The sequence below is a fragment of the Lampris incognitus genome, chromosome 3 (assembly GCF_029633865.1).
Source record: "Lampris incognitus isolate fLamInc1 chromosome 3, fLamInc1.hap2, whole genome shotgun sequence".
Lineage (NCBI taxonomy): Eukaryota > Metazoa > Chordata > Actinopteri > Lampriformes > Lampridae > Lampris > Lampris incognitus.
In genome coordinates, this window is record NC_079213.1 from 114,525,064 (window position 1) to 114,549,613 (window position 24,550).

The 24,550-nt window shown below is 46.5% G+C and overlaps 1 protein-coding gene across 1 annotated transcript in view; it reads right to left on the reverse strand.

The window, feature by feature from the left end:
• Positions 1-23,200: 23,200 nt before the first annotated feature.
• Positions 23,201-24,550, reverse strand: part of nfia (nuclear factor I/A) — a 121,011-nt gene continuing 119,661 nt past the window's right edge. Inside the window, exon 11 of the mRNA XM_056276935.1 lies at positions 23,201-23,383. Within this exon, the coding sequence (XP_056132910.1) occupies positions 23,201-23,383 (183 nt within the window). The remainder of the gene's footprint in view (positions 23,384-24,550) is intronic.

Here is a 24,550-nt window from a genome sequence, read left to right on the forward strand (position 1 = left end):
GCAGGCTAAGCTAACTGCTAGCCCACATAGACCGGCGGTCCCGACAGTCATCCTGGCTGGCGTTCGTTCCCTTGGACAGTGGTTTTAGTTTGGATATGTGTGTTAGCTTGACTATGTGTGTTCTTGTAGTTCTTGACTGCGTTGTCGTGTGTGTGTTGCACTGCTGTGGGCCGGGGAATCGGCCTTTCCTTTCATTTCACGTGCACAGGTACATGAGGTGAAACGACAAAGTGTTCCTGATTTCTCAGCACTCCCCACTAGATTGGAAATGGCTTCCGGGCAACCCCTTTCCTCCCAGTGTTAAAGTTCAGTCAAAGAGCCTCAAAACCAGATGTCACTTCCTCGCTGTCTCTGTGACGTAAGGGAGCGAGTCTCAGCCTCAGTGCTGGAGTTCTGCCAGGCGAGGCCCAGCGAGTCGTGAGGCACTGCACCACATACACACGCATGGCTTTCATCATGCAGGGGCGCGGTGAAAGGCTCTTTACGTTGGGAGGGGGGCTGCTTTCCCTCTCTGGGATGTCCCGCGGCCATGGGCAGAACCTCTGTCTGCGGCGCTGCGTCCCTCCGTGGCCCCGCGGGCCGGCCTTTGATTATCGGCCCGTGGTAATCCTGAGAAAGACAACGCAGCGGTGCGCTGAGCACCCAGTCTCGCACACAAAGGGCTCAGGTGGAATTACAGTCACGTGACCAGCCCTGTAATTAAAACTCTGTCCCCCACAGCTCACCTCCACACACACACACACACACACACACACACACACGGCTATGGGGTTGCAGTTGGTTCTGTTTGCTGGTGATGGAGGAATGGGAGGTTCTCTGTATGTGCGGTGATTACTTTTAAACAGCAGTGTTCTGATTGGACAGAGAAGGACCGAAATGTTCTGATTGGACAGAGGAGGACTGAAATGTTTTGATTGGACGTAGGACTGAAGTGTTCCGATTGGACGGAGGAGGACTGAAATGTTCTGATTGGACAGAGGAGGACTGAAATGTTTTGATTGGACGTAGGACTGAAATGTTCTGATTGGACAGAGGAGGACTGAAGTGTTTTGATTGGACAGAGGAGGACTGAAGTGTTCTGATTGGACAGAGGAGGACTGAAATGTTTTGATTGGACGTAGGACTGAAGTGTTCTGATTGGACGGAGGAGGACTGAAGTGTTTTGATTGGACAGAGGAGGACTGAAGTGTTCTGATTGGACAGAGGAGGACTGAAGTGTTCTGATTGGACAGAGGAGGACTGAAGTGTTCTGATTGGGCGGAGGAGGACTGAGGCGTTCTCAATGGACAGCAGAGGGCCGGAGCACTCTGATGGGAGTCACAGTTGCAGCAGTGAACACTGTCGATGTCAGCACCCTAAAGCCTCCTACAGGCTGTGTGGTTTCAGCAGTCCTGTAGGTTTACTGCAGGCCAGCCTGTGTGATGTGGATCTAATAAACCTGGTACCACATCAAGTGTGATGTGTGTAGACTGTACGATGACAACACTACTGACTCACAGGCTACCACCCAAGTCCATACAGACGTCATCTTTGTGCGTGCTGCATCAGCGTGTCATCAGTCTACGCCGCTGGTAGAGCAACATGACGCCAAGCAGGACTCCAGTCCTTTCAGTAGTCACCGCAGCTGGTTTTGCTGGCTTTGTTGAGTCCAGGGCATTTGGGTCACAGATGCTAACAGTGTGTTTGTGTTTAGCGCCAGCAAAGATTCTACGTCGTGTTGATCAGTACGTCATTTCCTGCTGCATTTTTTGTTTTTTGGTTTTTTTTTTCCCCTTTTCTCCCCAGTTGTACTTGGCCAATGACCCCACTCTTCTGAGCCGTCCCGGTCTCTGCTCCACCCCCTCTGCTGATCCGGGGAGGGCTGCAGACTACCACATGCCTCCTCCCATACATGTGGAGTCACCAGCCACTTCTTTTCACCTGACAGTGAGGAGTTTCACCAGGAGGACGTAGCACATGGGAGGATCACGCTATTCCCCCCAGTTCCCCCTCCCCCCCAAACAGGTGCCCCGACCAACCAGAGGAGGCGCTAGTGCAGCGACCAGGACACATACCCACATCCGGCTTCCCACCCGCAGACACGACCAATTGTGTCTGTAGGGACGCCCGACTAAGCCGGCGGTAACACAGGGATTCGAACCGGCGATCCCCGTGTTGGTAGGCAACAGAGCAGACTGCCATGCCCCCCGCATGCCCTCGTGCTGCATGCCTATTGGTTGTTAGTAGACGTAGGTGGTAGCAGCAGTGACATTGTGAGATGGTCGTCCTACATTTCTGACCCTGTCAGACTTTTGTCCCAGGTTGTCTTCGGTCTCAAGACCGTAATAACGGCCGTCTTTGAACCTGTCTCACAGTGAACCTGTCTCACAGCGACGCAGGACCACTGTTTTGGAGCCACGACCAAAGATATCACCACGTTTAGTCCTCTTTCATCTGACACGGCCCACATCCCACAGTCTGTAGGAATGATGTGAAGTTGAGCTGAAGTTAACTTCATGGAAAATAGTGATGACGTGCTGAAGCAGCAGCCAGTTGGGATTTTTCTCCTGCTGTTAAATCTCCGCTACAGAACTGACAGGCGGCACAACCAACCATCGGGTCTTAAGGACAATGGATGAGCCGCCTCCCTGGTCACAGCTGCTGGCTGATGGACGGCGAGCAGTGAGCAACCCCAGTGACTCCTGGCATTCAGGACGCATTGGTATGAGCACAGGCTAAAACCTTCATTATCCAAGTTAGGACTCACAAACGCACACAGACTGACACAAACTCATGTACACACACTGACACACCCAAACCAAGTAACACTCACACACACAGTAACCCACATACACAGTACAAGAACTTGGTTGGTTTTTCTGGCTCACAGTATTTGACCTCAAAATCAATTTAACAAAAAAAACAAAACAACGGACTGTCTGTGGGACCTGCTCAGCCCTGGTCTCTGAGAGACTCGTTAAGATGCAAAGATAACGATCATTTCAAAGCAAGACTCCTAAAACCTCAGATTAGCTTCTCTTATTTGTGCAAAGGTGCATGCAAACAGGCACTCATCCATTTATGCACGCGCGCACACACACACACAGTTTCTGATCAGTTTTAATGAGTCTGCTTTTAGCAGCTGGGTCCTAATTGGAATCCGTCGATTAGAATCCCTAAATGTAATAAATGATGGAAGACAGAAGGTGGAGCTGAGCTGGTGTTTGGGTCCTGACTCGGAGCATTTAACCTGGCGTCATAGGAGAACAGCTTTGGCAGACATGATGACAGCCAGCGGTGCGAGTGTGTCCGCGGCGGCGGCGGCAGCGATGAACAGATCAGAAGGGATGAGGATCAGAGTCCAGATGTGACGAACAAGGGGATGATTTAACTTTCACTACATGTCGTTCGTTCTCTGCCGTCATCAGTTCATGCAAATTCACCATCCTGTTAGCTTGAAGCTGCTAGAAGGAGTTTGTCCCATTATTTATGGGTCTCATTTTTTTTGGATCCCCCCCCCCTTTTCTCCCCAATTGCATCCAGCCAAATACCCCACCCTTCTGAGCCGTTCCGGTCGCTGCTCCACCCCCTCTGCTGATCCGGGGAGGGCTGCAGACTACCACATGCCTCCTCCCATACATGTGGAGTCACCAGCCACTTCTTTTCACCTGACAGTGAGGAGTTTCACCAGGGGGAGGATCACGCTATGTCCCCCCTCCCCAAACTGGCACCCTGACCGACCAGAGGAGGCGCTAGTGCAGTGACCAGGACACATACCCACATCCGACTTCCCACCTGTAGACACGGCCAATTGTGTCTGTAGGGATACCCGACCAAGCCGGAGGTAACACGGGGATTCCACCCGGCGATCCCTGTATTGGTAGGCAACGGAATAGACGGCTACGCTATGCGGATGCCCTGTGGGTCTAATTTTAATTTTGATAGCTCTAATAACTGATATTAAATGAGAAGAATTGATTTGTCTCATCAAAAAGTATCTGACCGAAATCTGATAAAGCTGACCAAGTGACTTCACACAGATGGGATCAGATGTTGGACCTGTGCAGAAAAAAGCCCAGGTCCAACATCTGGCCAAGCTGGCAGGAAAATCAAGTGTGTTCCACCTCCCTCCTCTCCCCAGGAGACATATGCGGAGACAGTCATCAGGCCGGCCCTCAAAATCATATCTGAGCCTTCTCATGTCCTGAACTTTGAGTGCCAACTCCTGCCCTGTGGAGAGTGCTATAGGCTACTCAGATGCAGACTGAATAGGTACAGACGGTCATTTGTCCCTCTTGTCTATCCAGCTGATTAATGAGTAACATTTCAGAGGTTGTCGTAGAATGCCTCCCATTACACTGGGGATCCTTGTCATAGAGGGAAATTTTAGTATTTTGGTTTTTTTGCTAATTTTTAACAATACTATCTCATTATCTTTAAGCATGCTCAATAATCCAGGTAAAGAAATCACACGTTTATTGAAAGAAAGGTTTCATCATCATCTAAGTGACCTCTTCAGTCTCACCTGACTGCAGGTGTCCCCACCCTTATAAACAACACAGTGACTGCAGGTGTCCCCACCCTTATAAACAACACAGTGACTGCAGGTGTCCCCACCCTTATAAACAATACAGTGACTGCAGGTGTCCCCACCCTTATAAACAACACAGTGACTGCAGGTGTCCCCACCCTTATAAACAACACAGTGACTGCAGGTGTCCCCACCCTTATAAACAATACAGTGACTGCAGGTGTCCCCACCCTTATAAACAATACAGTGACTGCAGGTGTCCCCACCCTTATAAACAATACAGTGACTGCAGGTGTCCCCACCCTTATAAACAATACAGTGACTGCAGGTGTCCCCACCCTTATAAACAATACAGTGACTGCAGGTGTCCCCACCCTTATAAACAATACAGTGACTGCAGGTGTCCCCAACCTTATAAACAATACAGGGACTGCAGGTGTCCCCACCCTTATAAACAATACAGGGACTGCAGGTGTCCCCACCCTTATAAACAATACAGTGGCGTAATGACCCAAACCAACCAACAGTTTCATATGCAGATTGTCTCAGTCCAACAGCGGGCTCTGTGTCTTCTGGGGGGATCTGGTGAGCACGGTGGCCCTTGACTGAAGATTTCATTTGCAGGCTTTTAGGGTCCAGACACACCAAACCGACATCGGAATACTAGTGGCGACGAAGGCTCGACTGTTGTGTCACCTCACGTCACCTGCATCTGGGCCAAAAAGTAGCACTTGAACACACTGCAAAGACTACAGCCAATGGCCAACTAGCATGTACGTTCTGTGCCTGCGTGAGAGGAACTAACTCTGCATACCAGCAGGTGGCAATGGTCTGTATTTGTCATTCAAAATTTGAAACTGGAAGACCCGGGACTGCGGACATACAAACTATAAACAAAGCAGCGTTTGCCTACGAGTTTCACTCCACACTCGCTCGCTACAGACGGTGTCGTGACACAGCTGATCAGCTGGTCTTCAGCTTCTTCATTCCAGATCGCCATGTCGTTGTGAAAATATTAGCATCTTGAAATGTTCAAGTGACATGAAGACAAAAAGTGAGGAGAGCCTTCTGAGTGTGGCCTCTTGACTTGGTCGTTTGCTAGCTTTCTTAACTTCCGTTTCTCTTCCCTTGCACTGATTCACTAAGCTGAACAGCCAATCAAGAGTGGTCTCTCTCACCCACGTGCTCCGCCGCTGATTCAACGCGCTGAATTAGCCGAAAAGCTGCCGACAGTGCGGGATACCCTGCAAAAACTAGGGCCACAGACGCTCGCCGACAGCCCGACATTGGCGGACGGCCTGGTGTGTCTCGGCCTTTAGGCGTAGTCCCACTCTGTCTGCACCTGCAGCTGAATCTCGGGTGGTTCCTGTAGTCTGCCATCTTACGTGCTGTTTGCTCGTACTCGCTTACATTTTTTTTTTTTTTGTGGATTTTTTTCTCCTTTATTTTCTCCCCAATTGTACCTGGTCAATTACCCCACTCTTCCGAGCCGTCCCGGTCTCTGCTCCACCCCCTCTGCTGATGCAGTGATGAGACTTGAGCTCTCACAAACTGACTTGCTCATCGTTTTCCCCAAGTATCTACATTTGTTCTTTTCTGCACAGATTGAACTTTATTGTTATTGTTCTAGCAAAGTGATTTTTACATTTTATTTGGTTTTTCTCTGTTTTTATAAAGCACACAGACTGATGGAGCAATCTAGTGACACATGCCACAAAAAGAGGTTTGATAAAGTTGAAGGGGAACTTGTGTTTGTTATTGCACAACAGAAATTACTGAAAGAAAAGTGAAAGGAGTGTTCATTATCTTGATGTTATTTAAATAAAGTTAAACTTGACCCATTTTGTTGGGGCAGGGGGCATGAACATTTTTCTTCCTCCAAAGGGGGCATGACAGAAAAAGTTTGAGAACCACTGGCTTAGATGAAGACCTCTGACTGTTATTTATTTTTAACAAGATATACTTACTTGGTCAGGTCACCATCTCACCCCCACCCCCCTTATATACACACACACACACACACACACACACACACACACACACACACACACACACACACACACACACACACAAACTATGCTTATGGAGAATTTAGGGTGTGTTATTCAGCTGACGTGTGTGGACTGCAGAAACCCCTCAGGTAAACTCAGTGTAACAATTGAATTATTGAAGTTTGACTGAGGTGTCTTTCAACATGCCCACTTGTTCCAAACCAGCGTTCCTCCCTAACAAGGATGTGCACATCCTCATCCTTGAAAGAGTGGCTACTGGTCTGTAGATGGTGCAGACTGTGGAGTCCTGGCCTGACGTGTTGGCTCTTCTGTGTTGTGCCATCCTCTTGACCAGCGTCTGTTTGGTTTTCCCAATGTACAAGTCACGGCAATCCTCCTGGCACTTAACACAGGATGTTGTTTCTGTAAAGCCCCCTGAGGCAAATTTGTAATTTGTGGTATTGGGCTATACAAATGAACTTGACTTGACTTGTTGGTTCCATCAGTCAAGTCGAAGCGGAACCAGTATGTAGTATGGCTTAGAAATACAGATGATAAGGTCCACTAAACACCCTGGCACACAATAACGATCTAATAAATTCAGTCATATTAGTACAATTAATGATCATAAGAATCAGAAAAAGGCAGAAGTGGGGACAAAGTAGTGAAGGGTGTGAAGGCAGATTAGGCATAAACAAAAGGAAAAAAGGAACCAAGCTTCTCATGTTCTCAAGTTGAGATGCACTCACAAGTCAGCCAGTTTTAAACACTGATCAGTGTTTTACAATGGGGAATGACCCCATTGTAAACTCCAACGTTGACTGTTGCTCTGTCTGTACACACCGAGACCAAATTCGTCGTCCCACTGATCCCCTAAACCGCAAGTGTGGAAGAGCTGCTCCAGTCCGTTCACTATGTCCTGTGCGGCTCAGTTCACACCCAAATGAATTAATCCAAGGAAATCTGAGGTGAACTCTCCATAGCGAGACACAGACACAATGTACACAATTTCTTGCTCCACTTGTGCTGTGTCTTCTGATCCATCAAAGAGTATGTCCCATAACTCAGCTGGCATCAGTTTTTCACTTAGTTCTAGACTAATAGTCTGTGTGATACTCTGCATGATGCGGGTCCCCCTTCTTGTGAATGATATGCACATTAACTCCAAGCCTCTTGAAAAGCACGACATCATCATCATATGAAGGCATTGGGTGTACATGTTTGGCTTTGTGAAAGGCCAACAGTGCTTGACCTGTTCTTCATTCAGTTTGTCCTGCCACGTGTCAGAAGGGAAGTGGATTTCGGATCCTGCTGCAGCTGTTATCAATAGTTTGCACCATGTTCATGTGCTCTTTACTCTTCTCGTGCTTTTCAAAAGCTGGATGGCTGACATTTTTTGTCCCTCTATAAAAGGTGCTGCTTTTATCCACGAGATTGGGACACATTTTGCACCTTATCTCTGTGCGGTCATCATCTGTTTGGAGCCAGGCAACTTCCTGCAGCCACGTTTCCACGAATACACATTTTTTATGTACAGGTTCAGTCTGGCATTTCTTTGGAGGTGGTGCAACACCAAAGTAATTACTTACTGCAGCTTGCTTCTTGGACATTTTGATGAATGGAAGAAAATCCTAAAACCAGAGGAAGAATGTAACATTAAGCTAGTTGTAATGTAAGCTAACTATTTACTGGAGGTCAAGGTTTAACAGTTAACTTTGCTAACTTGAAAAACATTGCAACCACTTAATCAAGAAGGAAGACTGAAAGTTGTGTTTAAACAACTGATTATTAAAATGGACACAGTTGTCATAATGACTTTCTTACCAGTGATATATGGAGAAAATCCTGTTTTAGTAAGTAATTGTGTCCCAAAAAATGTTGGTATGCAAAAGCACCTGTTTTCACATTATCTACTGCACATCATTTATTTTGACCGCACCTGCGCACCAGTTATGTGCACCTCTGATGATAAGACTATAAATAACATGGAAGACATGTTCAATGGTTTCAACAGATTCTTTGTCAATGTGGGCCCAAAACTGGCAGGAAAAATCAATGACACAAAAAATCACAGTGGGGAATGATAATGATTATTATTATGGGGATAGAAATCCCAAGTTCCATTTTTCTTAGAGCGGCAGAAGAGAAGGAAATCGTGGACATTATAAACAATTTCAAGAACAAAAAAATTTACTGACTGGAATGACATTGATATGACAATAGTTAAAGTAATCGAATGTATTGCTAAACCACTAACCCACGTCTATAACGTCCTTTTAATCTGGTCAAGTTCCAAGCAAAATGAAAATGGCAAACATTATAGCCCACATAAAACCAGAGAGAGACACCAATTTACAAACTAAAGACCAGTTTCATTATTGTCACAATTCTCTAAAATACCAGAAAAACTGCTTGCTATTAGACTAGACAAATTCATTGAGAAACACAATCTGCTGACTGATAGCCAGTACGGGTTTCGATCAAACAGATCCACATTTCTGGCGCTCATTGAATTAATTGAAGAAAAAACCAATTGCACAGACCAAAAAAAGTTTGCCGTGGGAATATTTATAGATCTAAAAAAGCCTTTGACACTATTGACCACAACAGGTTAATACATAAATAGGAAAGGTGTGGTATCACAGAGGTGGTGCAGAATTGGCTAAGAAGCTATTTAAGTAACAGGCAGCAGTTTGTAAAGATAGGTGAATATAAATCATCATGCATGGATATTACTGGCAGTGTACCCCAGGGGTCAGTTTTAGGTCCAAAACTCTTCATTCTGTACTTAAATTATATATGCAAGATATTAAAACATATTGAAATTAGTTCTGTTTGCAGATGACACGAATGTATTTTGTTCTGGTGAGAATTTACAGCAGCTTTTGGAGGTGACCACAATACACATGGAAAAATTAAAATGGTGGTTTGACAAAAATAAATGATCTTTAAATCTAGACAAAACAAAGTTTATGTTGTTTGAAAATGATAAAATAAACACCAAAGTAAAAGTAGTGATAGACAATTTCCAACTTGAAAGAGTGTATGAAAATAAATTCCTAGGTGTTTTACTAGACCACAAAATCTGCTGGAAACCTCACATAACATACAGTGGTGCGTGAAAGTTTGTGAACCCTTTAGAATTTTCTATATTTCTGCATAAATATGACCTAAAACTTCATCAGATTTTCACACAAGTCCTCAAAGTAGATAAAGAGAACCCAATTAAACAAATGAGACAAAAATATTATATTTGGGTCATTTATTTATTGAGGAAAATGATCCAATATTACATATCTGTGAGTGGCAAAAGTATGTGAACCTTTGCTTTCAGTATCTGGTGTGACCCCCCCCCTCCCCCCTTGTGCAGCAATAACTGCAACTAAACGTTTCTGGTAACTGTTGATCAGTCCTGCACATCAGCTTGGAGGAATTTTAGCCCATTCCTCCGTACAGAACAGCTTCACCTCTGGGATGTTGGTGGGTTTCCTCACATGAGCTGCTCGCTTCAGCTCCTTCCACAACATTTTGATTGGATGAAGGTCGGGACTTTGACTTGGCCGTTCCAAAACATTAACTTTATTCTTCTTTAACCATTCTTTGGTGGAACGACTTGTGTGCTTCGGGTCGTTGTCTTGCTGCATGACCCACATTCTCTTGAGGTTCAGTTCATGGACAGATGTCCTGACATTTTCCTTAAGACGTCGCTGGTATAGTTCAGAATTCATTATTCCATCAATGATGGCAAGCAGTCCTGGCTCAGATGCAGCAAAACAGGCCCAAACCATGATACTACCACCACCACCATGTTTCACAGATGGGGTAAGGTTCTTATGCTGGAATGCAGTGTTTTCCTTTATCCAAACATAACGCTTCTCATTTAAACCACAAAGTTCTATTTTGGTTTCATCCATCCACAAAACATTTTTCCAGTAGCCTTCTGGCTTGTCCACGTGATCTTTAGCAAACTGCAGACGGGCAGCATTGTTCTTTTTGGAGAGCAGTGGCTTTCTCCTTGCAACCCTGCCATGCACACCACTGTTGTTCAATGTTCTCCTGATGGTGGACTCATGAACATTAACATTAGCCCATGTGAGAGAGGCCTTTAGTTGCTTAGAAGTTACCCTGGGTTCCTTTGTGACCTGGCCGACTATTACACGCCTTGCTCTTGGAGTGATCTTTGATGGTTGACCACTCCTGGGGAGGGTAATAATGGTCTTGAATTTCCTCCATTTGTACACAATCTGTCTGACTGTGGACTGGTGGAGCCCAAACTCTTCAGAGATGGTTTTGTAACCTCTTCCAGCCTGGTGAGCATCAACAACGCTTTTTCTGAGGGCCTCAGAAATCTCCTTTGTTCTTGCCACAATACACCTCCATAAACATGTGTTGTGAAGCTCAGAATTTGATAGATCCCTGTTCTTTAAATAAAACAGGGCGCCCACTCACACCTGATTGTCATCCCATTGATTGAAAACACCTGACTCTAATTTCACCTTCAGATTAATTGCTATTCCTAGAGGTTCACGTTCTTTTACCACTCACAGATACTCACAGATTGGATCATTTTCCTCAATAAATAAATTACCAAGTATAATATTTTTGTCTCATTTGTTTAATTAGGTTCTCTTTATCTACTTTTAGGACTTGTGAGAAAATCTGATGATGTTTAAGGTCATATTTATGCAGAAATATAGAAAATTCTGAAGGGTTCACAAACTTTCAAGCACCACTGTATGTGCGAGCAAAGCTGGCAAGGGGCATTGCAGTCATGAGAAAAGCAAGTCACATCCTGGATCATAAAGCATTGTACACTCTGTATTGTTCATTTATTTTACCATATCTGATCTACTGTGTGGGTAACACCTACAAAACCAACTGACAACCATTATCTAGACTACAAAAAAGAGCCATAAGGGTAGTTAATAATGTTGACATCACAGACTAACTACCTTAAAGTAGTGGAAACCATGGAAATGAACCTGCAAAAATGCCCAACATAATAGCATCACTATTAGCTGTCATGCTGTTCAAAGTCATTTTCAACATCTGTCATAATAGCTTAATATTTTAAGATGCGGTGGTGGGGGGTCTTTACCCTATGTAAAGTTTCAACCAACACAGTTATCAGCTATCTTCTTCCATGTGTTGGCGTTGTTGATGTTGGTGTGTTTTAACATTTTAGTTTACCGCCAGCAGGTGTCATCAATCATACATCATGGATGCAGTGCATTATGGGATATATCTAGTATATATATCCCATATAGGATCAGATCAGAGTGGTATTAGGAGAAGGGCACATCAACTGTGTATTGAGCGTATTGAACTGTAGCTGCATCCAAAAACATATTAGCTCAGTAGCCGTACTCTAGTACTGAGGTAGTTGGTGTACATTCAGTACACCAAAATAGTATGCAAGTGTTTCTAGTATGTCTGAAACCACATTATGCATCAAATAGTACGCGAAAAATACCAGGATGTGATACTACATCCAGAGAAAGTTCAGAGTATGCAAACACTGGACACTACGCTGGCTTGAATATTCCACAATGCATTGTGATACTTCACAACGACGACCAACAATGGCAATGTAACAAAAGGCGTTACAACACCCACTGGCAGAATGTCAATAACAGTTAATATTTAAGTATTACTTTTCACTATGCTAAGCACTGTGCTAAATCATATTTTATTCTTACATTTTAGAAAACAATGTGGGTCACCACACCGGTAGACACTTGTGTGAAGCATGTCATCATTAACCTGCAGACAGCTGAAAGGAAGTGGCGTGGGATGTGCTGCCTGGTCGTGGGTGCCGGGCGGGCACTTGATCCTGGCTGGTTGTGCCCGGGTCGGGTTTTCCCAGATGGTGATCACCCTCGGGGGGGCAGGGCCCCGTTTTCATCCTGTGCTCCCTGGGTTTGGTCTCCTTGCTGCTCTCGGCACATGGGGTGCTTCTCACTGGGGGAATAGGAGGCAGGTTGGGGGACATCGGCCGTATCCATGTCTGTGGCGGCGGGGGCCTGGTCGGGGGCCTGCTGGAGACACAGGACAGCCTGCTATACTGAAGGCACTTGGTGGGATGCCGGCGGTCTGTGTTTGCCATCTGAGCTGTTTGTCTGTGGGCTCCTGGCCCCCCTATGGGCTTGGTGTTCCTCTGGGGTTGCAGTGCTTTGGTCTCTGGCTGTTCTCTTGGTCGTGGGGTGTCTGCAGGACTGCGGGGCCCGTGAGTGGCAGCAGAACCTGTCTGCTGCTTGGAGGCACTATGATAATTCACGGATCTCAGACACCAGAATTTATTGTGAATAATCCTGTGCACTCACAGGTGGACACTTCACATAGATATGAGTGGACATATTACACGCCAGCATACACACTGCTGGCGTCTGCCTCGCACACCACCTGGAACTCTCTCCGGATTACATCCTTCTTCCTACGTAGTCCTTTCTTCCCATTTTTTTTCTTTCTTTCAGTCAGTCAGCGTCTGTTTCTATGGTCATGTCTGTCAGATCCATGTTGTCATGTTATTTTCTGAGGTTCCGTGTTTCACTTGTGGTGATTGTGCCCCTCTTGGAGGAGCGATGCTGATTGGCCGTTTAGCTGATCAGACATGTGGAAGAGGGGGACCGGTGGTGGCTACGTATCTATGACAAAACGCCTGTGTTGTTGTCATCCCACAAATCATTCAAAGGATGGAGTTATTGTCCGCAGTTTTTGATAATTAATAATGATTGCTGTTGCAGGTGGAGAATCTGAACTCCACTTGCAGATTAACTCCGTCTAGGACATGTGGGCACGCAAATTCCCTGTGTTGTATGTCAAGCCTGCCGACACGTAGGTTAAAAAAAGAAAAATCATGAGGACACGAAGCTATAAGAACACGAGAACATAAAAAAATAAGAAAATGAAAACATGGGATCATGAGAAGATGAGATCATGACCACTGTCCCAGATGGAGAGTGGAGGATGAACAGATGAATGGGAGGCAAGGATCTTCAAGTATACCTGAGTGCAGCCTGCAGAACAGGGCAGCGTTCAACGTCGAACGTTTAATCCCACTCACCGCCTGATTTGATTGGTTTAACCGTCGAATTTGGGTGGGATTACATGTCAATTTGGGCAGGGTTAAATGCCAGTTGCATTGGTTGGACTTGGGTTTGGGTGGCGTTAAACAGGGTTGGAGTTAGGTTAGGGTTAGAGATGGGCGGGATTAAACGTTTGATGTTGAATCCTGCCTTCTTCTGCAGGCTGCAGCCAGCTACTATTCGGGATCTGAGAGCAGACAGACAGGAACTCTTCTGGAAGAAGGGCTGACCCGCCAGCTACACACTCCTGACTTTTAGCTTGGCGTGATGGGGGTAGATCAGGTCACAACAGTGCAGTGTGGTGACGGGGGGGGGGGGGTTGTCAGGGGGTGAAGGTGAGGCTGTGAGCTGGTGGCCGGCTGAATTATTCACATCTCCTGCTGCGGTCGTCTCCCAGGCTGAAAACTGAGAGTCGAGCGTGGTCACTCCTTTTACCCGGCTCCCCAGAGAGAATCCGAGTTCACTCCATGGAAATCAGTAGGAAAAGAATGACAGGAGGAAGGAGTGGAGACAGAAAGTAGAGAGAAAAAGGGATCTCGATGAAGCCAAACTGATTTAAAATCCGTTTATACGCCGCCTCTGAACAGAAAACTGATTTCTCACCCAAGGCAAGGATAGGAGAAACTAAGTAGAGGAGGAGGAGGAGAAGGAGGAGGAAGAACAGGGCGGGACAGGAGATATTACTTTTGATTATTTTTACTTGTATTTGCATCCACCCACCATCAGCTAAACAAAACACACAATACACACGTCTGGCCATGAAGTACCAAATAGTTCCTACCTAACAACCAGCTGGCTGCCTGAATCTGTCGCCATGTCCTAATCGTTGTTGCTGTCCTGAAATGTGCCTGCCTAAAAATACTTCCCTCCTTCTGTAACTCAGGATCAAACCAGCTCTATTATACCTCCTACTGTTCGTTAATGAATTAATTTCCACCTGCTTGTCCCAAGTCTCTGGTGTCATCCTCCAGAAACCATCATCTGAATCTTTGACAGAAAGTGCTGCTGTATCTTAGTAAGGAAGAGACGTGGAGGTAAACTATCACAGGCGACACTGATGAGTCTTATTTCTTAAAACCCCTCATCTCTCTTTTCTTTTTGTTTTGGACCCCCCCCCCCCTTTTTTTCCCCAATTGTATCCGGCCAATTACCCCACTGTTCCCAGCCGTCCCGGTCTCTGCTCCACCCCCTCTGCCGATCCGGGGAGGGCTGCAGACTACCACATGCCTCCTCCCATACGTGTGGAGTCACCAGCTGCTTCTTTTCACCTGACAGTGAGGAGCTTCACCGGGGGGACGTAGCGCGTGGGAGGATCACGTGGGTATGTGTCCTGGTCGCTAGTGCAGCAACCAGGACACATACCCACTTCCGGCTTCTCACTCGGAGACACGGCCAATTGTGTCTGTACGGACGCCCGAGCAAGCCGGGGGGCAACACGGGGATTCAAACTGGCGATCCCCATGTTGGTAGGCAACGTAATAGACCGCCACGCCACGCAGACGCCCCCATCTTCTGAATCTTTGACAGAAAGTCCTGCCAATGAATCTTAAAACCTCTCATCTCGCTCTTTTCTTCATACTTTACTGACTTTATCCACTGACCAGGGTAGCCTGCAGGACAGGGTGAGATCTGCTAAATAAGCCTTTCCGTTTTACCTGGTGCTACCCGGAGCCCAAATTTAGATTTCCTTAATTAAGTTCAAAGATGTAATCTGTAATTTATACATATTAAAAAAAATACCATAGTCGATGCTTGTTTCAACTGGTGTTTCCACGGCAACATTCACTCAGTCCTTTGGCTTTCTGTAAACGTTCCTCTGTATGCTATTTTTCATTGGTGCTGGTGGGGGCGCCATCCCCACCAAGTGTTCAAATGTAATGGCGTCCACACAGGACATGTCTTGAGTCTGCTATCGAAGAAAGAGAAGAAAGAGCGGTACCGTGCATGTCGAATGTGGAGTAACAAGCGATAGGCACTAAATTCAAAGTTATAAAGAGTTTTTGGGAGCACTTGTCAACCCCGTCAGCTTAAACGACAACTCCGTCAGATTTTATGTCTGACGGAGCTGACAACATGAAGTCTTTCCATCTTCACCGTGTCTTGTACCCTGGAGCCATTTTGTTTTTTCCTCAGTAGCTAGCTGCCTCTATACCCTCAGCTAAAACGCCAACATTTATTCCACGATTCATAAGTAAGGTCATCATAACGGCACGACGGTGGTGACACGTTAAAGCTGTGACTGCAGTGACGTCAACATGGTTTGTTTAAAATATCATTAAATTGAAAACTTACCAGACCAAGCGTTCTACTGCTGCATCCACCAACAGCAGGAAGTGGAAAAGGGGTCCTCAGGTCCTCAGCTGACCATGACATTGCCTGATTTATTCAGGATTATAAAAAAATCTGACGGGGTTGGCGGAAAGTGAGGATGCCAATTTGATAGGCACTTTTTTATGGAAAATATAATTTAAAGTTCACTTTGTGTATTAGGTGATATCTTATTTAACCATTCATTTCATTTGATATTTGTATTTATGCATTTGTAGCATTTTTAAACTTTTTTTGGCAGTTTGACATCGTGACTTCTTGCTGAGGACAGGTTAAGTTGCGTGTAGTTTCCGAGTACAGAGCCTGCATTTTAACAAATTCTAATGAACTTATTTAAAAATATAGGAAATTAATTTCATGAGTTTACACAGGTCCTTCAGATTTAACTTTTATTTTTTTGTTTTGTGGATTCCCCCCCCCTTTTCCTCCCCAATTGTACTTGGCCAATTACCCCACTCTTCTGAGCCGTCCCGGTCTCTGCTCCACCCCCTCTGCTGATCCAGGAGGGCTGCAGACTACCACATGTCTCCTCCCATACATGTGGAGTCACCAGCCACTTCTTTTCACCTGACAGTGAGGAGTTTCACCAGGGGGACATACCGCATGGGAGGATCACACTATTCCCCCCAGTTCCCCCTCCCTCCTGAACAGGTGCCCTGACTGACCAGAGGAGGCGCTAGTGTAGTGACCAGGACACATACCCACATCCAGCTTCCCACCCGTAGACACAGCCAATTGTGTCTGTAGGGGCGCCCAACCAAGCCGGAGGTAACATGGGGATAGTCTCCTGTTTTTAGTTCAAAATCCAAAAAGTGTGATCTTCAAAAGTCAACTGGCAGTTTTGTTTGTCTCAGGTTCGATGAATACATGGCAGAGTAGTTTGAGTTTGATTTTGTATTTGTAGTTTGAGCCCTTAGCAGTGGGACTGTGTCCATATTATTCACCCAGAGAGTCGCTGTTTACACCACCCTGGGCCAGTGCCACAATATTGCATGATGTCATCCACTCTGCGATAGCCAGGCTATAGACGCACAACTACAGTGCTTTCATCACAATATCTGATGACTTCAACCATGTGACCCTCTCCAACCCTGACAAACCTCACACAGTTTGTGGACTGCCCTACCAGAGACAATAAGACACTAGACTTACTGTATGCTAATGTTAGGGAGGCATACACACACAGCACCATGTCCCACTTGGCAGATATGATCACAGCCTGCTCCATCTCTACTCCCAGTGTAGGCCTCTGGTCCAGCAGCAGCCTGCAACCACCATGACAGACAGGAGATGTTTGCAGGAGGTCAATGAGGCTATAGAGAGCTGTTTTGAGGCCACGGATTGGGAGGTGCTCAGTGAGCAGCATGGGTGGACATAGACGGACTTACACACTGTATTATGGACTACATTAATTTCTGTTTGGATAATGTTATATCTCGGATTGTATGCTGTTTTCCAAACAAAAAGCCGTGGATTACAAAAGACATTAAATCCATTCACAACAAAAAGAAGAGAGCCTTCCACTCTGGGGACAAGGAGGAGCTTTGGCAACACCCAGAGGGAACTCAGAGATAAAAGAAGGGAGGTAAAAGACACCTACAGGAGGAAGATGGAGTCCAGGCTGCAGCAGAACAGCATGACAGAGGTGTGGAGTGGTGTGAGGGATATCACTGGCTACAGAAAATCAAATGGCCAGGCAATGTGTGGCAGTATGGATAGGGCCAAAGAGTTGAACCGGTTCTTCAATAGGTTCAACACAATGGCCCCTGCTCACCCTGCCATCCTCCAGCCCAACTCCTTCCCCTCACCCCTCACCCCGCCAGCCCAACTCTTACCTTAACCCATGGAGTTTACTACTGGAACTGCTGCTGCCCCGCCCCCTCCCCACACCCCTCTCTCATCACAGCGGACCAGGACCAGAGAGCTGGTAAGACTGCTCCAGGTTTGGGCCCTGATGGTGTGAGCCTGAGAGTGCTAAAAGTACACGCTGAACAGCTGTGTGGAGTATTCCAACACATATTCAACCTGAGCCTGGAAAGGATCCCGGTCATGTGGAAGATGTCCTGCCTTGTCCCGGTGCCCAAGAAGGGGCACCCCCATGTACCAAATGACTACAGGCCAGTGGCACTGACATCCCACGTGATGAAGACCCAGAAGAGGCTGGTTCTCCCCTACCTCAGACCCCTGGTCAGCCCCGCACTGGACCCCGTGCAGTTTGCTTACCAGCAGCACACCAGGGTGGATGATGCCTTCATCTACAGTAAAAATCCAAATTATTAGCCCCCCTTATGAAATCAAACAAAACCCTTCACTTTTCCATGGAAATGACCATAACCAAAAGTGGTTATAGTTTAATTGCCTCCAAAAGAACAAAGACAAAATCTCCACTAAGCTTGATTAAGATATTTTACTGATGTGCTGAATTGAAACAAGAAAAAACTAACATGACAAGGCCAAAATGATTAGCCCTCTGACAACTAATAGTCAATAGTGTAACCTTTCTGACTCACAACGGACAACAACCTCTTATGGTGGTTCCTAACTAGGTTGGCACATGTCTCTTGAGAGATCTTAGCCCATTCTTCCCTGGCAAACTGTTCCAGCTCATCCAAATTGCGTGGTTTTCCAGCATGGACATTAATCTTGAGCTTCCGCCACAGATTCTCAATAGGATTCAGAATCTGGGCTCTGAGAGGGCCACTCCAGGACCTTGATTTTGGTGTCCTTCAAAAGGTTTTGGACCAACTGGGATGTATGCTTCAGGTCATTGTCTTGCTGGAAGACCCAGCAGCGACCTAAAGCGAGACTGGCAGCAGATTTCTTTACATTATCCTTCAAAATGTCAACATAATCTTCTCTCTTCATGATCCCATGCACCCCAACAAGGTTCCCTGTGCCTGAAGCAGCAAAACAGCCCCACAGCATGATGCCCCCACCACCATGTTTAACTGTGGCAACTGTGTTTTTAGGGTTGAAGGCCTCTGCCCTCCTTCACCAATGGTGTCTCTGGCAGGTGGTGTTTTGTCTTTTCCAATGTAAATTTTTAGTGTTTATTCATTATTATTAGTCATTGTTATATATTGTGATGTGGTTGGGTTTTCTGGTAGAAATCCCACTTCTGACACCAATGTAGTGAATTCGGGGGGCAGCCCGGGAACCACCGCAGCCAGGATGCGAACCCAGCTCACGCCCCCGCACCACGGGCGACAACGTTAAGCAGTCGACTGAAGGGTCCGACCTGTTAGCCAAGGGCTAGTGAGTCTCTTCGTCTGTGATCGTTACACTGTCTCTCTCTCAGGGATGGCTAACCATGTGCCACGGAGAGCCATGTGTACGCAGGTTTTCATTCCAGCCGGACTCCGCACCAGGTGATTTCACTGATTAGCGACCCTTCAACCAAAGAGGAAGAATGAGTCAGTGGACGCAGCTGGTGTGGAGTCCGGCTGGAATGAAAACCTGCGTACACATGGCTCTCCATGGCACACGGTTAGCCACCGCTGGTCTGTCTCATTTATGGAGAAACACTTTAACTTCAGTATGGCTCTGTGCTGCTTTATATCATGGTGTTTTTTAATAGTAATTTGTTCTTGACTCTAATCTTCAGTGACTCAGAAAAAGTGTGGAATCAGAAAAGGCAGCCAGGCGCCGGATAACAGCTTGAGCGTATTTATTGTTTGATCATAGTTGCATAGGAAATGCACATCTTGCTTCCAGTAATCGGGTCTGCGTGGACATGGTGTCACTGATGGGCTGAGAGGAATGGGCTGACAACAGAAGAGAAACAGAATACGGAGAACAACAAAATTCACAGCAGAGAAGACAACAACAACAGTCTGTGCAAACTCACAGCGGCCAACAGAGAGAGAGAGAGAGAGAGAGAGAGAGAGGGAGAGAGGGAGAGAGAGGGAGAGAGAGAGGGAGGGAGAAACACAATGGCACCAGACACAACTATGGAGACTAGCGAACATTAAAACTAAGTGTGGGTCGGTTACCGGAGGGTTTTCTGTTCCAGAAAAGTATTGTAGAGGCACAAGGTTTCAGTATGTTATCACATCACGGCTGCATCAGACAGAACTGAGGATGTAGAGAGAGTGAGAAAGAGAGAGAGAGAGAGAGAAGGATGGCTGAGTGAGATGGAACCTGACAGGTGCTCACAGAAGGGCATTTCTGGTTTTTGGTGTTGGTGAGGTGAATTATGGGAAATAGGAACGTCTGACTCGGACCACATTGGAAGTGTGCCTGCTCGGACCCCCACCGGCTCTCTTCCTCGGGATTGTCTCTGGTAAACTATCTGCCGGCAGCGCCTCCGCAGGACCAGTAGCGGCTTGATGAAGGCAATAACGCGCACATCTGGACAGGTCTGGCTGGCGGCACCAGACAGTATCAGTCGCTTTTCAGATGAACCATCTGTGCAGTAGTTAGGACTTAGCAGGCTGGCTGGAAATGCAGATAAGAGTGCTCGTGTTGTGTGACGTTAACCACAACTTGACTGTTTCTATTCTGGTCTTTCAAGAATGAATAGCATGACCAGCAGCACAACAGACACTGGTCATATATCATTAACAAAGTTGTTGATAGAAAGTTTACTGCAGCTCTTTGAGATATGTGGACCTTGTGAAGAAACGGTTTGTTTGGTTTCAAAGAGAAACGGATTTCAGGGATTTAGCCGTGTCCGATGCATCTGGAGACGGGCTGTGGAGAAACCCAATCGACCTAACAGGACTGCGGGGCTTAGCGTTGTTTAGATCCAATCCGCTGCTGAGCACCGGGCCAGCGGCTCGTTTGAAGAGCTACCCGGCGGGGAGGGGGGGCGAACAATCCTCAGCTCAGGCCCCTTTGGCGCTCACTGAGGGGGATTCGGCCCAGATAGCGCTGAGCACAGCAGAACTGACAGAGACCATCGATCGCCCTCCTACAGGAGAGAGAGAGAGAGAGAGAGAGCGCGGGGAGGAGGAAGCAGAGCCACACACGTTTTCCAGGTTTCTGCTGTTGTGGATGGTCATTGGAGGCGCTTTAGTTGTGGAGAGCTTCCTCATCAGTAAATGTTAACCTGTTTTCAAGACGTGTACAAGAATTTTACACTCAACAAACACAAACGTGTTTGCCAGAACTTCACCGTCAGTAAACGCTAACCGGGCCGGCCTCCGGCTCGCCTTGGCAGCATTTGCTGATGGCAAAGTTTATGAGATTGTGGGATGAGAAGCGTTAGCCGGAGCGAGCCCGCTAACATGTGGGCAGCCGTCACTAGAGCCCCTGAGCTGGAGGAATCAAATGTCAATCAAACAGGAAGCTGTGAGGTCACATGGTGTCTCTTTGAGTTTGATGAGAGATGGAGGATGAATCCGGGATGAACAGATGAGGTTTGAGGCAGAGGGAGGTAAGAAGTAGAGAGAGAAAAAAAGAGGAAAATAACATTCTGGTTTTTGTAATTTTTTTTCATTTTGTCGTCTTGGTAACAGCTTATTAGGCATTTATGGAAGAGCATGCATTTTTAATATCTTATGATAATTGTACATAGCTATAATCAGGGGGGCCGGCAGACAGCAAAGGCTACTGGTGTTCAGAATTTTAAACAATTACAAACAATTATTGTATTCAGTATTCAGAAGAGCATTATAATACAGGTTTTCACAGGCACTACATTTGATCTTTTCAATATATCATGTAATATGCTGGTTTGTTTTTATTTTTCATTTCGTTTTGATGTTTCATAGCTGGGATCTGGAAACAGAAGGATCCTAAAAGAAGGCAGAGGCTGACTTTAACAAAGTAGATATACCAAAGTCCTCCATGTCTGGTGTACACGCACATACACGCATACATACACACGGCTCGTGTATGTGTGTGTACACGTATGGATCGTAGTTTTATCAGTGCATAGTTCTCATGCAGATTAGACTGCTATGCTTTGATACGCCGTCAGGAAGCATGATAGTAAGTTTCAATTGTCTCGTTTTCCACCGTACCTCCCCTTCACTGGCTTGATTCATTACTTAGCACCATGTCATGGTTTTGCAACAGGATAGATACGGGTGGCTGCAGACATCCCTGCAGGGGCACCGTCGTTCAGGGAGAGGCATCAATGTTACCTGGTTTAACATCCAGTGACTCCCCTCCATCACGACTTATATTCATCTGCCCGGCTCCTCTTCACACCGGACTGCGTTCAGCCGGATCGGCCCAACACGGGGCCGGATGTGTGCAAAATAGCAGAGCAACTGAACGTATTTTCACAGTCGTCTTTGAAGGACAGGTACAAATGATGGAGGATAAATGCTCGACTGGCACAAGGTGTCGGGGAAGGGAGGACTTCAGGTGTCATTGAGGCTCTCTCCCGGTGTTGTAAGATTGTTCCAAGAATAAGAATAAGCTCATTCAGCATTTGGCTCCATGGTTAGAATTCACATATTTAGGTCTCTAAAGTGATTGAAAGTACTTCTGTGTTGGAGGATTGAAAATACCCTGGTCTTAATACCCTGGAGAATTCTGCCCCTCTCCTCATCAAGCCGTTCGGTTCGATATATACCGACCCCTCGAAACTGGACTTGGAGGGTGTCTGCTGGGTTGTGGTGGTGGCGGCGAGGGGGAATCACTACCGTGAGTAAAGCCCAGAATAATTTGGACAAACAAAAGACAACAAAGGCTTTTGATGTGCGGACACAAAGCCCAGCCTTCATTCAACCCTGTTTCCTGACGGAGAGGCAGAATTCCAGAGACGCAAAGTGAAAATCCAAAATCAACGGAGGCGCGGTGGGCGGCAGGGCGGTAAAGTCGGTGGGGTAAAGGGAGGGGGGTGATGTGCTCATCTGTTAGACTCTCAATACTTCAGTCTTTCAGTCCACTTCCTTCAGGTTCAGCTTTGGATCAATCGTCACCACAGAAGAGCGCTCGGACTTACTGCTCGCTGTGAAGTTGAATCCTGGAAGTGATGAACGAACGCTTGACCATTGTCTCTAAATCACAGACAGGCTCATCTGACTCATTTACAGCAGCTAAAGGACGCTCCTGAGGCTACGGAGGAGGAGGAGGAGGTGTGTGTGTGTGTGTGTGGGGGGAGGGTGATGTTCCTATCTGGAACCAAGCATGGGGATGACATGCTTTAGCGGTGAGGCTGAAAGCAGCTGCCATGAAATGTGCGATGCAGAATGCAGACGATCACGTTTCTGTTTTCACAAGCAGCTGCAGAATAGAGGTTTAGGTGACATGAATCTCTGTTCTAGTGGTGCATTGTGGGTGTTTTATTTGATCCGAGTCATACAGGTGTGACATGAAGAGCAGCATCTGCCTTAAACGCGGCTCGTCACACCCGGGGAGTCTAGTTTTAGTTTCCTAGAGGAGGAGGAAGTCTTCTGCGGAGTCGTTTTGGAATAAGTTCCGACTACTCGCAGGTTTGAATCCGACCGGGACTCGGTGCCGTCCGAGTCCCGGTCGGACGGAGAGATCACAGAGGAGTGTGGTGAGCGTGTGGGCTGGCAGAGATACAGATAGATGGAAAAAGAAAAAAGAATCATGTTGCATAACCAAGCTGTTTATTTTCCTGCATGGAATGGTGAACAAAAGAAGATGCCGGGATGCAGTAGTAGTAGTAGTTGTAGTAGTAGTAGTAGTAGTAGTAGTAGTAATAATAGGGGCATCCTTTGGCTGACTATGTCATCGTCTCCTGCCTAAAACTAAGTTTTAAAATGCATAAAAAACGCTCACTTTTCTTTCCAATTGTCCTCAGCATGACCTTGATGTGGCTTCATCAACACTGATGCAACACGTGACCTTCAACACATACAGCTGTAACATCCATTTACAATGGTCTTCAGGCCGCGCCCGCGCTTCACAAGCATGGGCGCACGCTCGCCGTCCACGAAGAGGATCTTTAAATACATACAACCAAGCAAAACAAAGAAAGGGAGAAAGGAAAGATGGAAACAGGAAGGTTTTCAACTTAATTCCAGTTTCCAGGAAACAAACCAAAGCAGTTCTGGTAGTGTGGCCTCGTACAAACCATCAGAAAATTCACAACACCACGTTTCCTCATTTGATCAATGTTACAAAAGTCCTGCATGATAAAATAGGGCAGCTTTAAAATCAGTGTAATCAATAAAACTATACAACATACAAACACGTCTCCCAAGGCCGGGCCGGTCTACCTTCCTGTCCTTCCTGCTGCTGCTGCACCACAACTATAGACGACTCACAACACCACCACCACCACCACCACCACGACACACACACACACACAACCGCCCAGACAGACTATTGCTTTTAGATGCATCTTCTCTCTGAGAAGCCGGGCCGGCCACCGGGCCGGCAGCCAGGCCGGCTCACAGCCGCACACCTCGCTCAGCTGGCTCACAACTAAGATTTTGTGACACTTCAAAAATGTCCGTGCAATTTCCCCCCAATTCCTTTCGTTCTTTTTAAGCCCTGGAAGCTGTTTTTTTTCCTTTTCTTTTTTTTCTTAAATGTCATAATTATCACTACGGTCGTTTACTTCATATTTAGTGCAGATAATTAAGAAAGTAATGCCCAGCTCATGGGTAAAGGGTAGCCAAGAGCAACGACGAAACAAACATGTGACTCAAAAAGGAAGCGGAGAAGCGTCATGGTGGACAGCGGGACACGACGCCGTGGGTAGAAGCAGA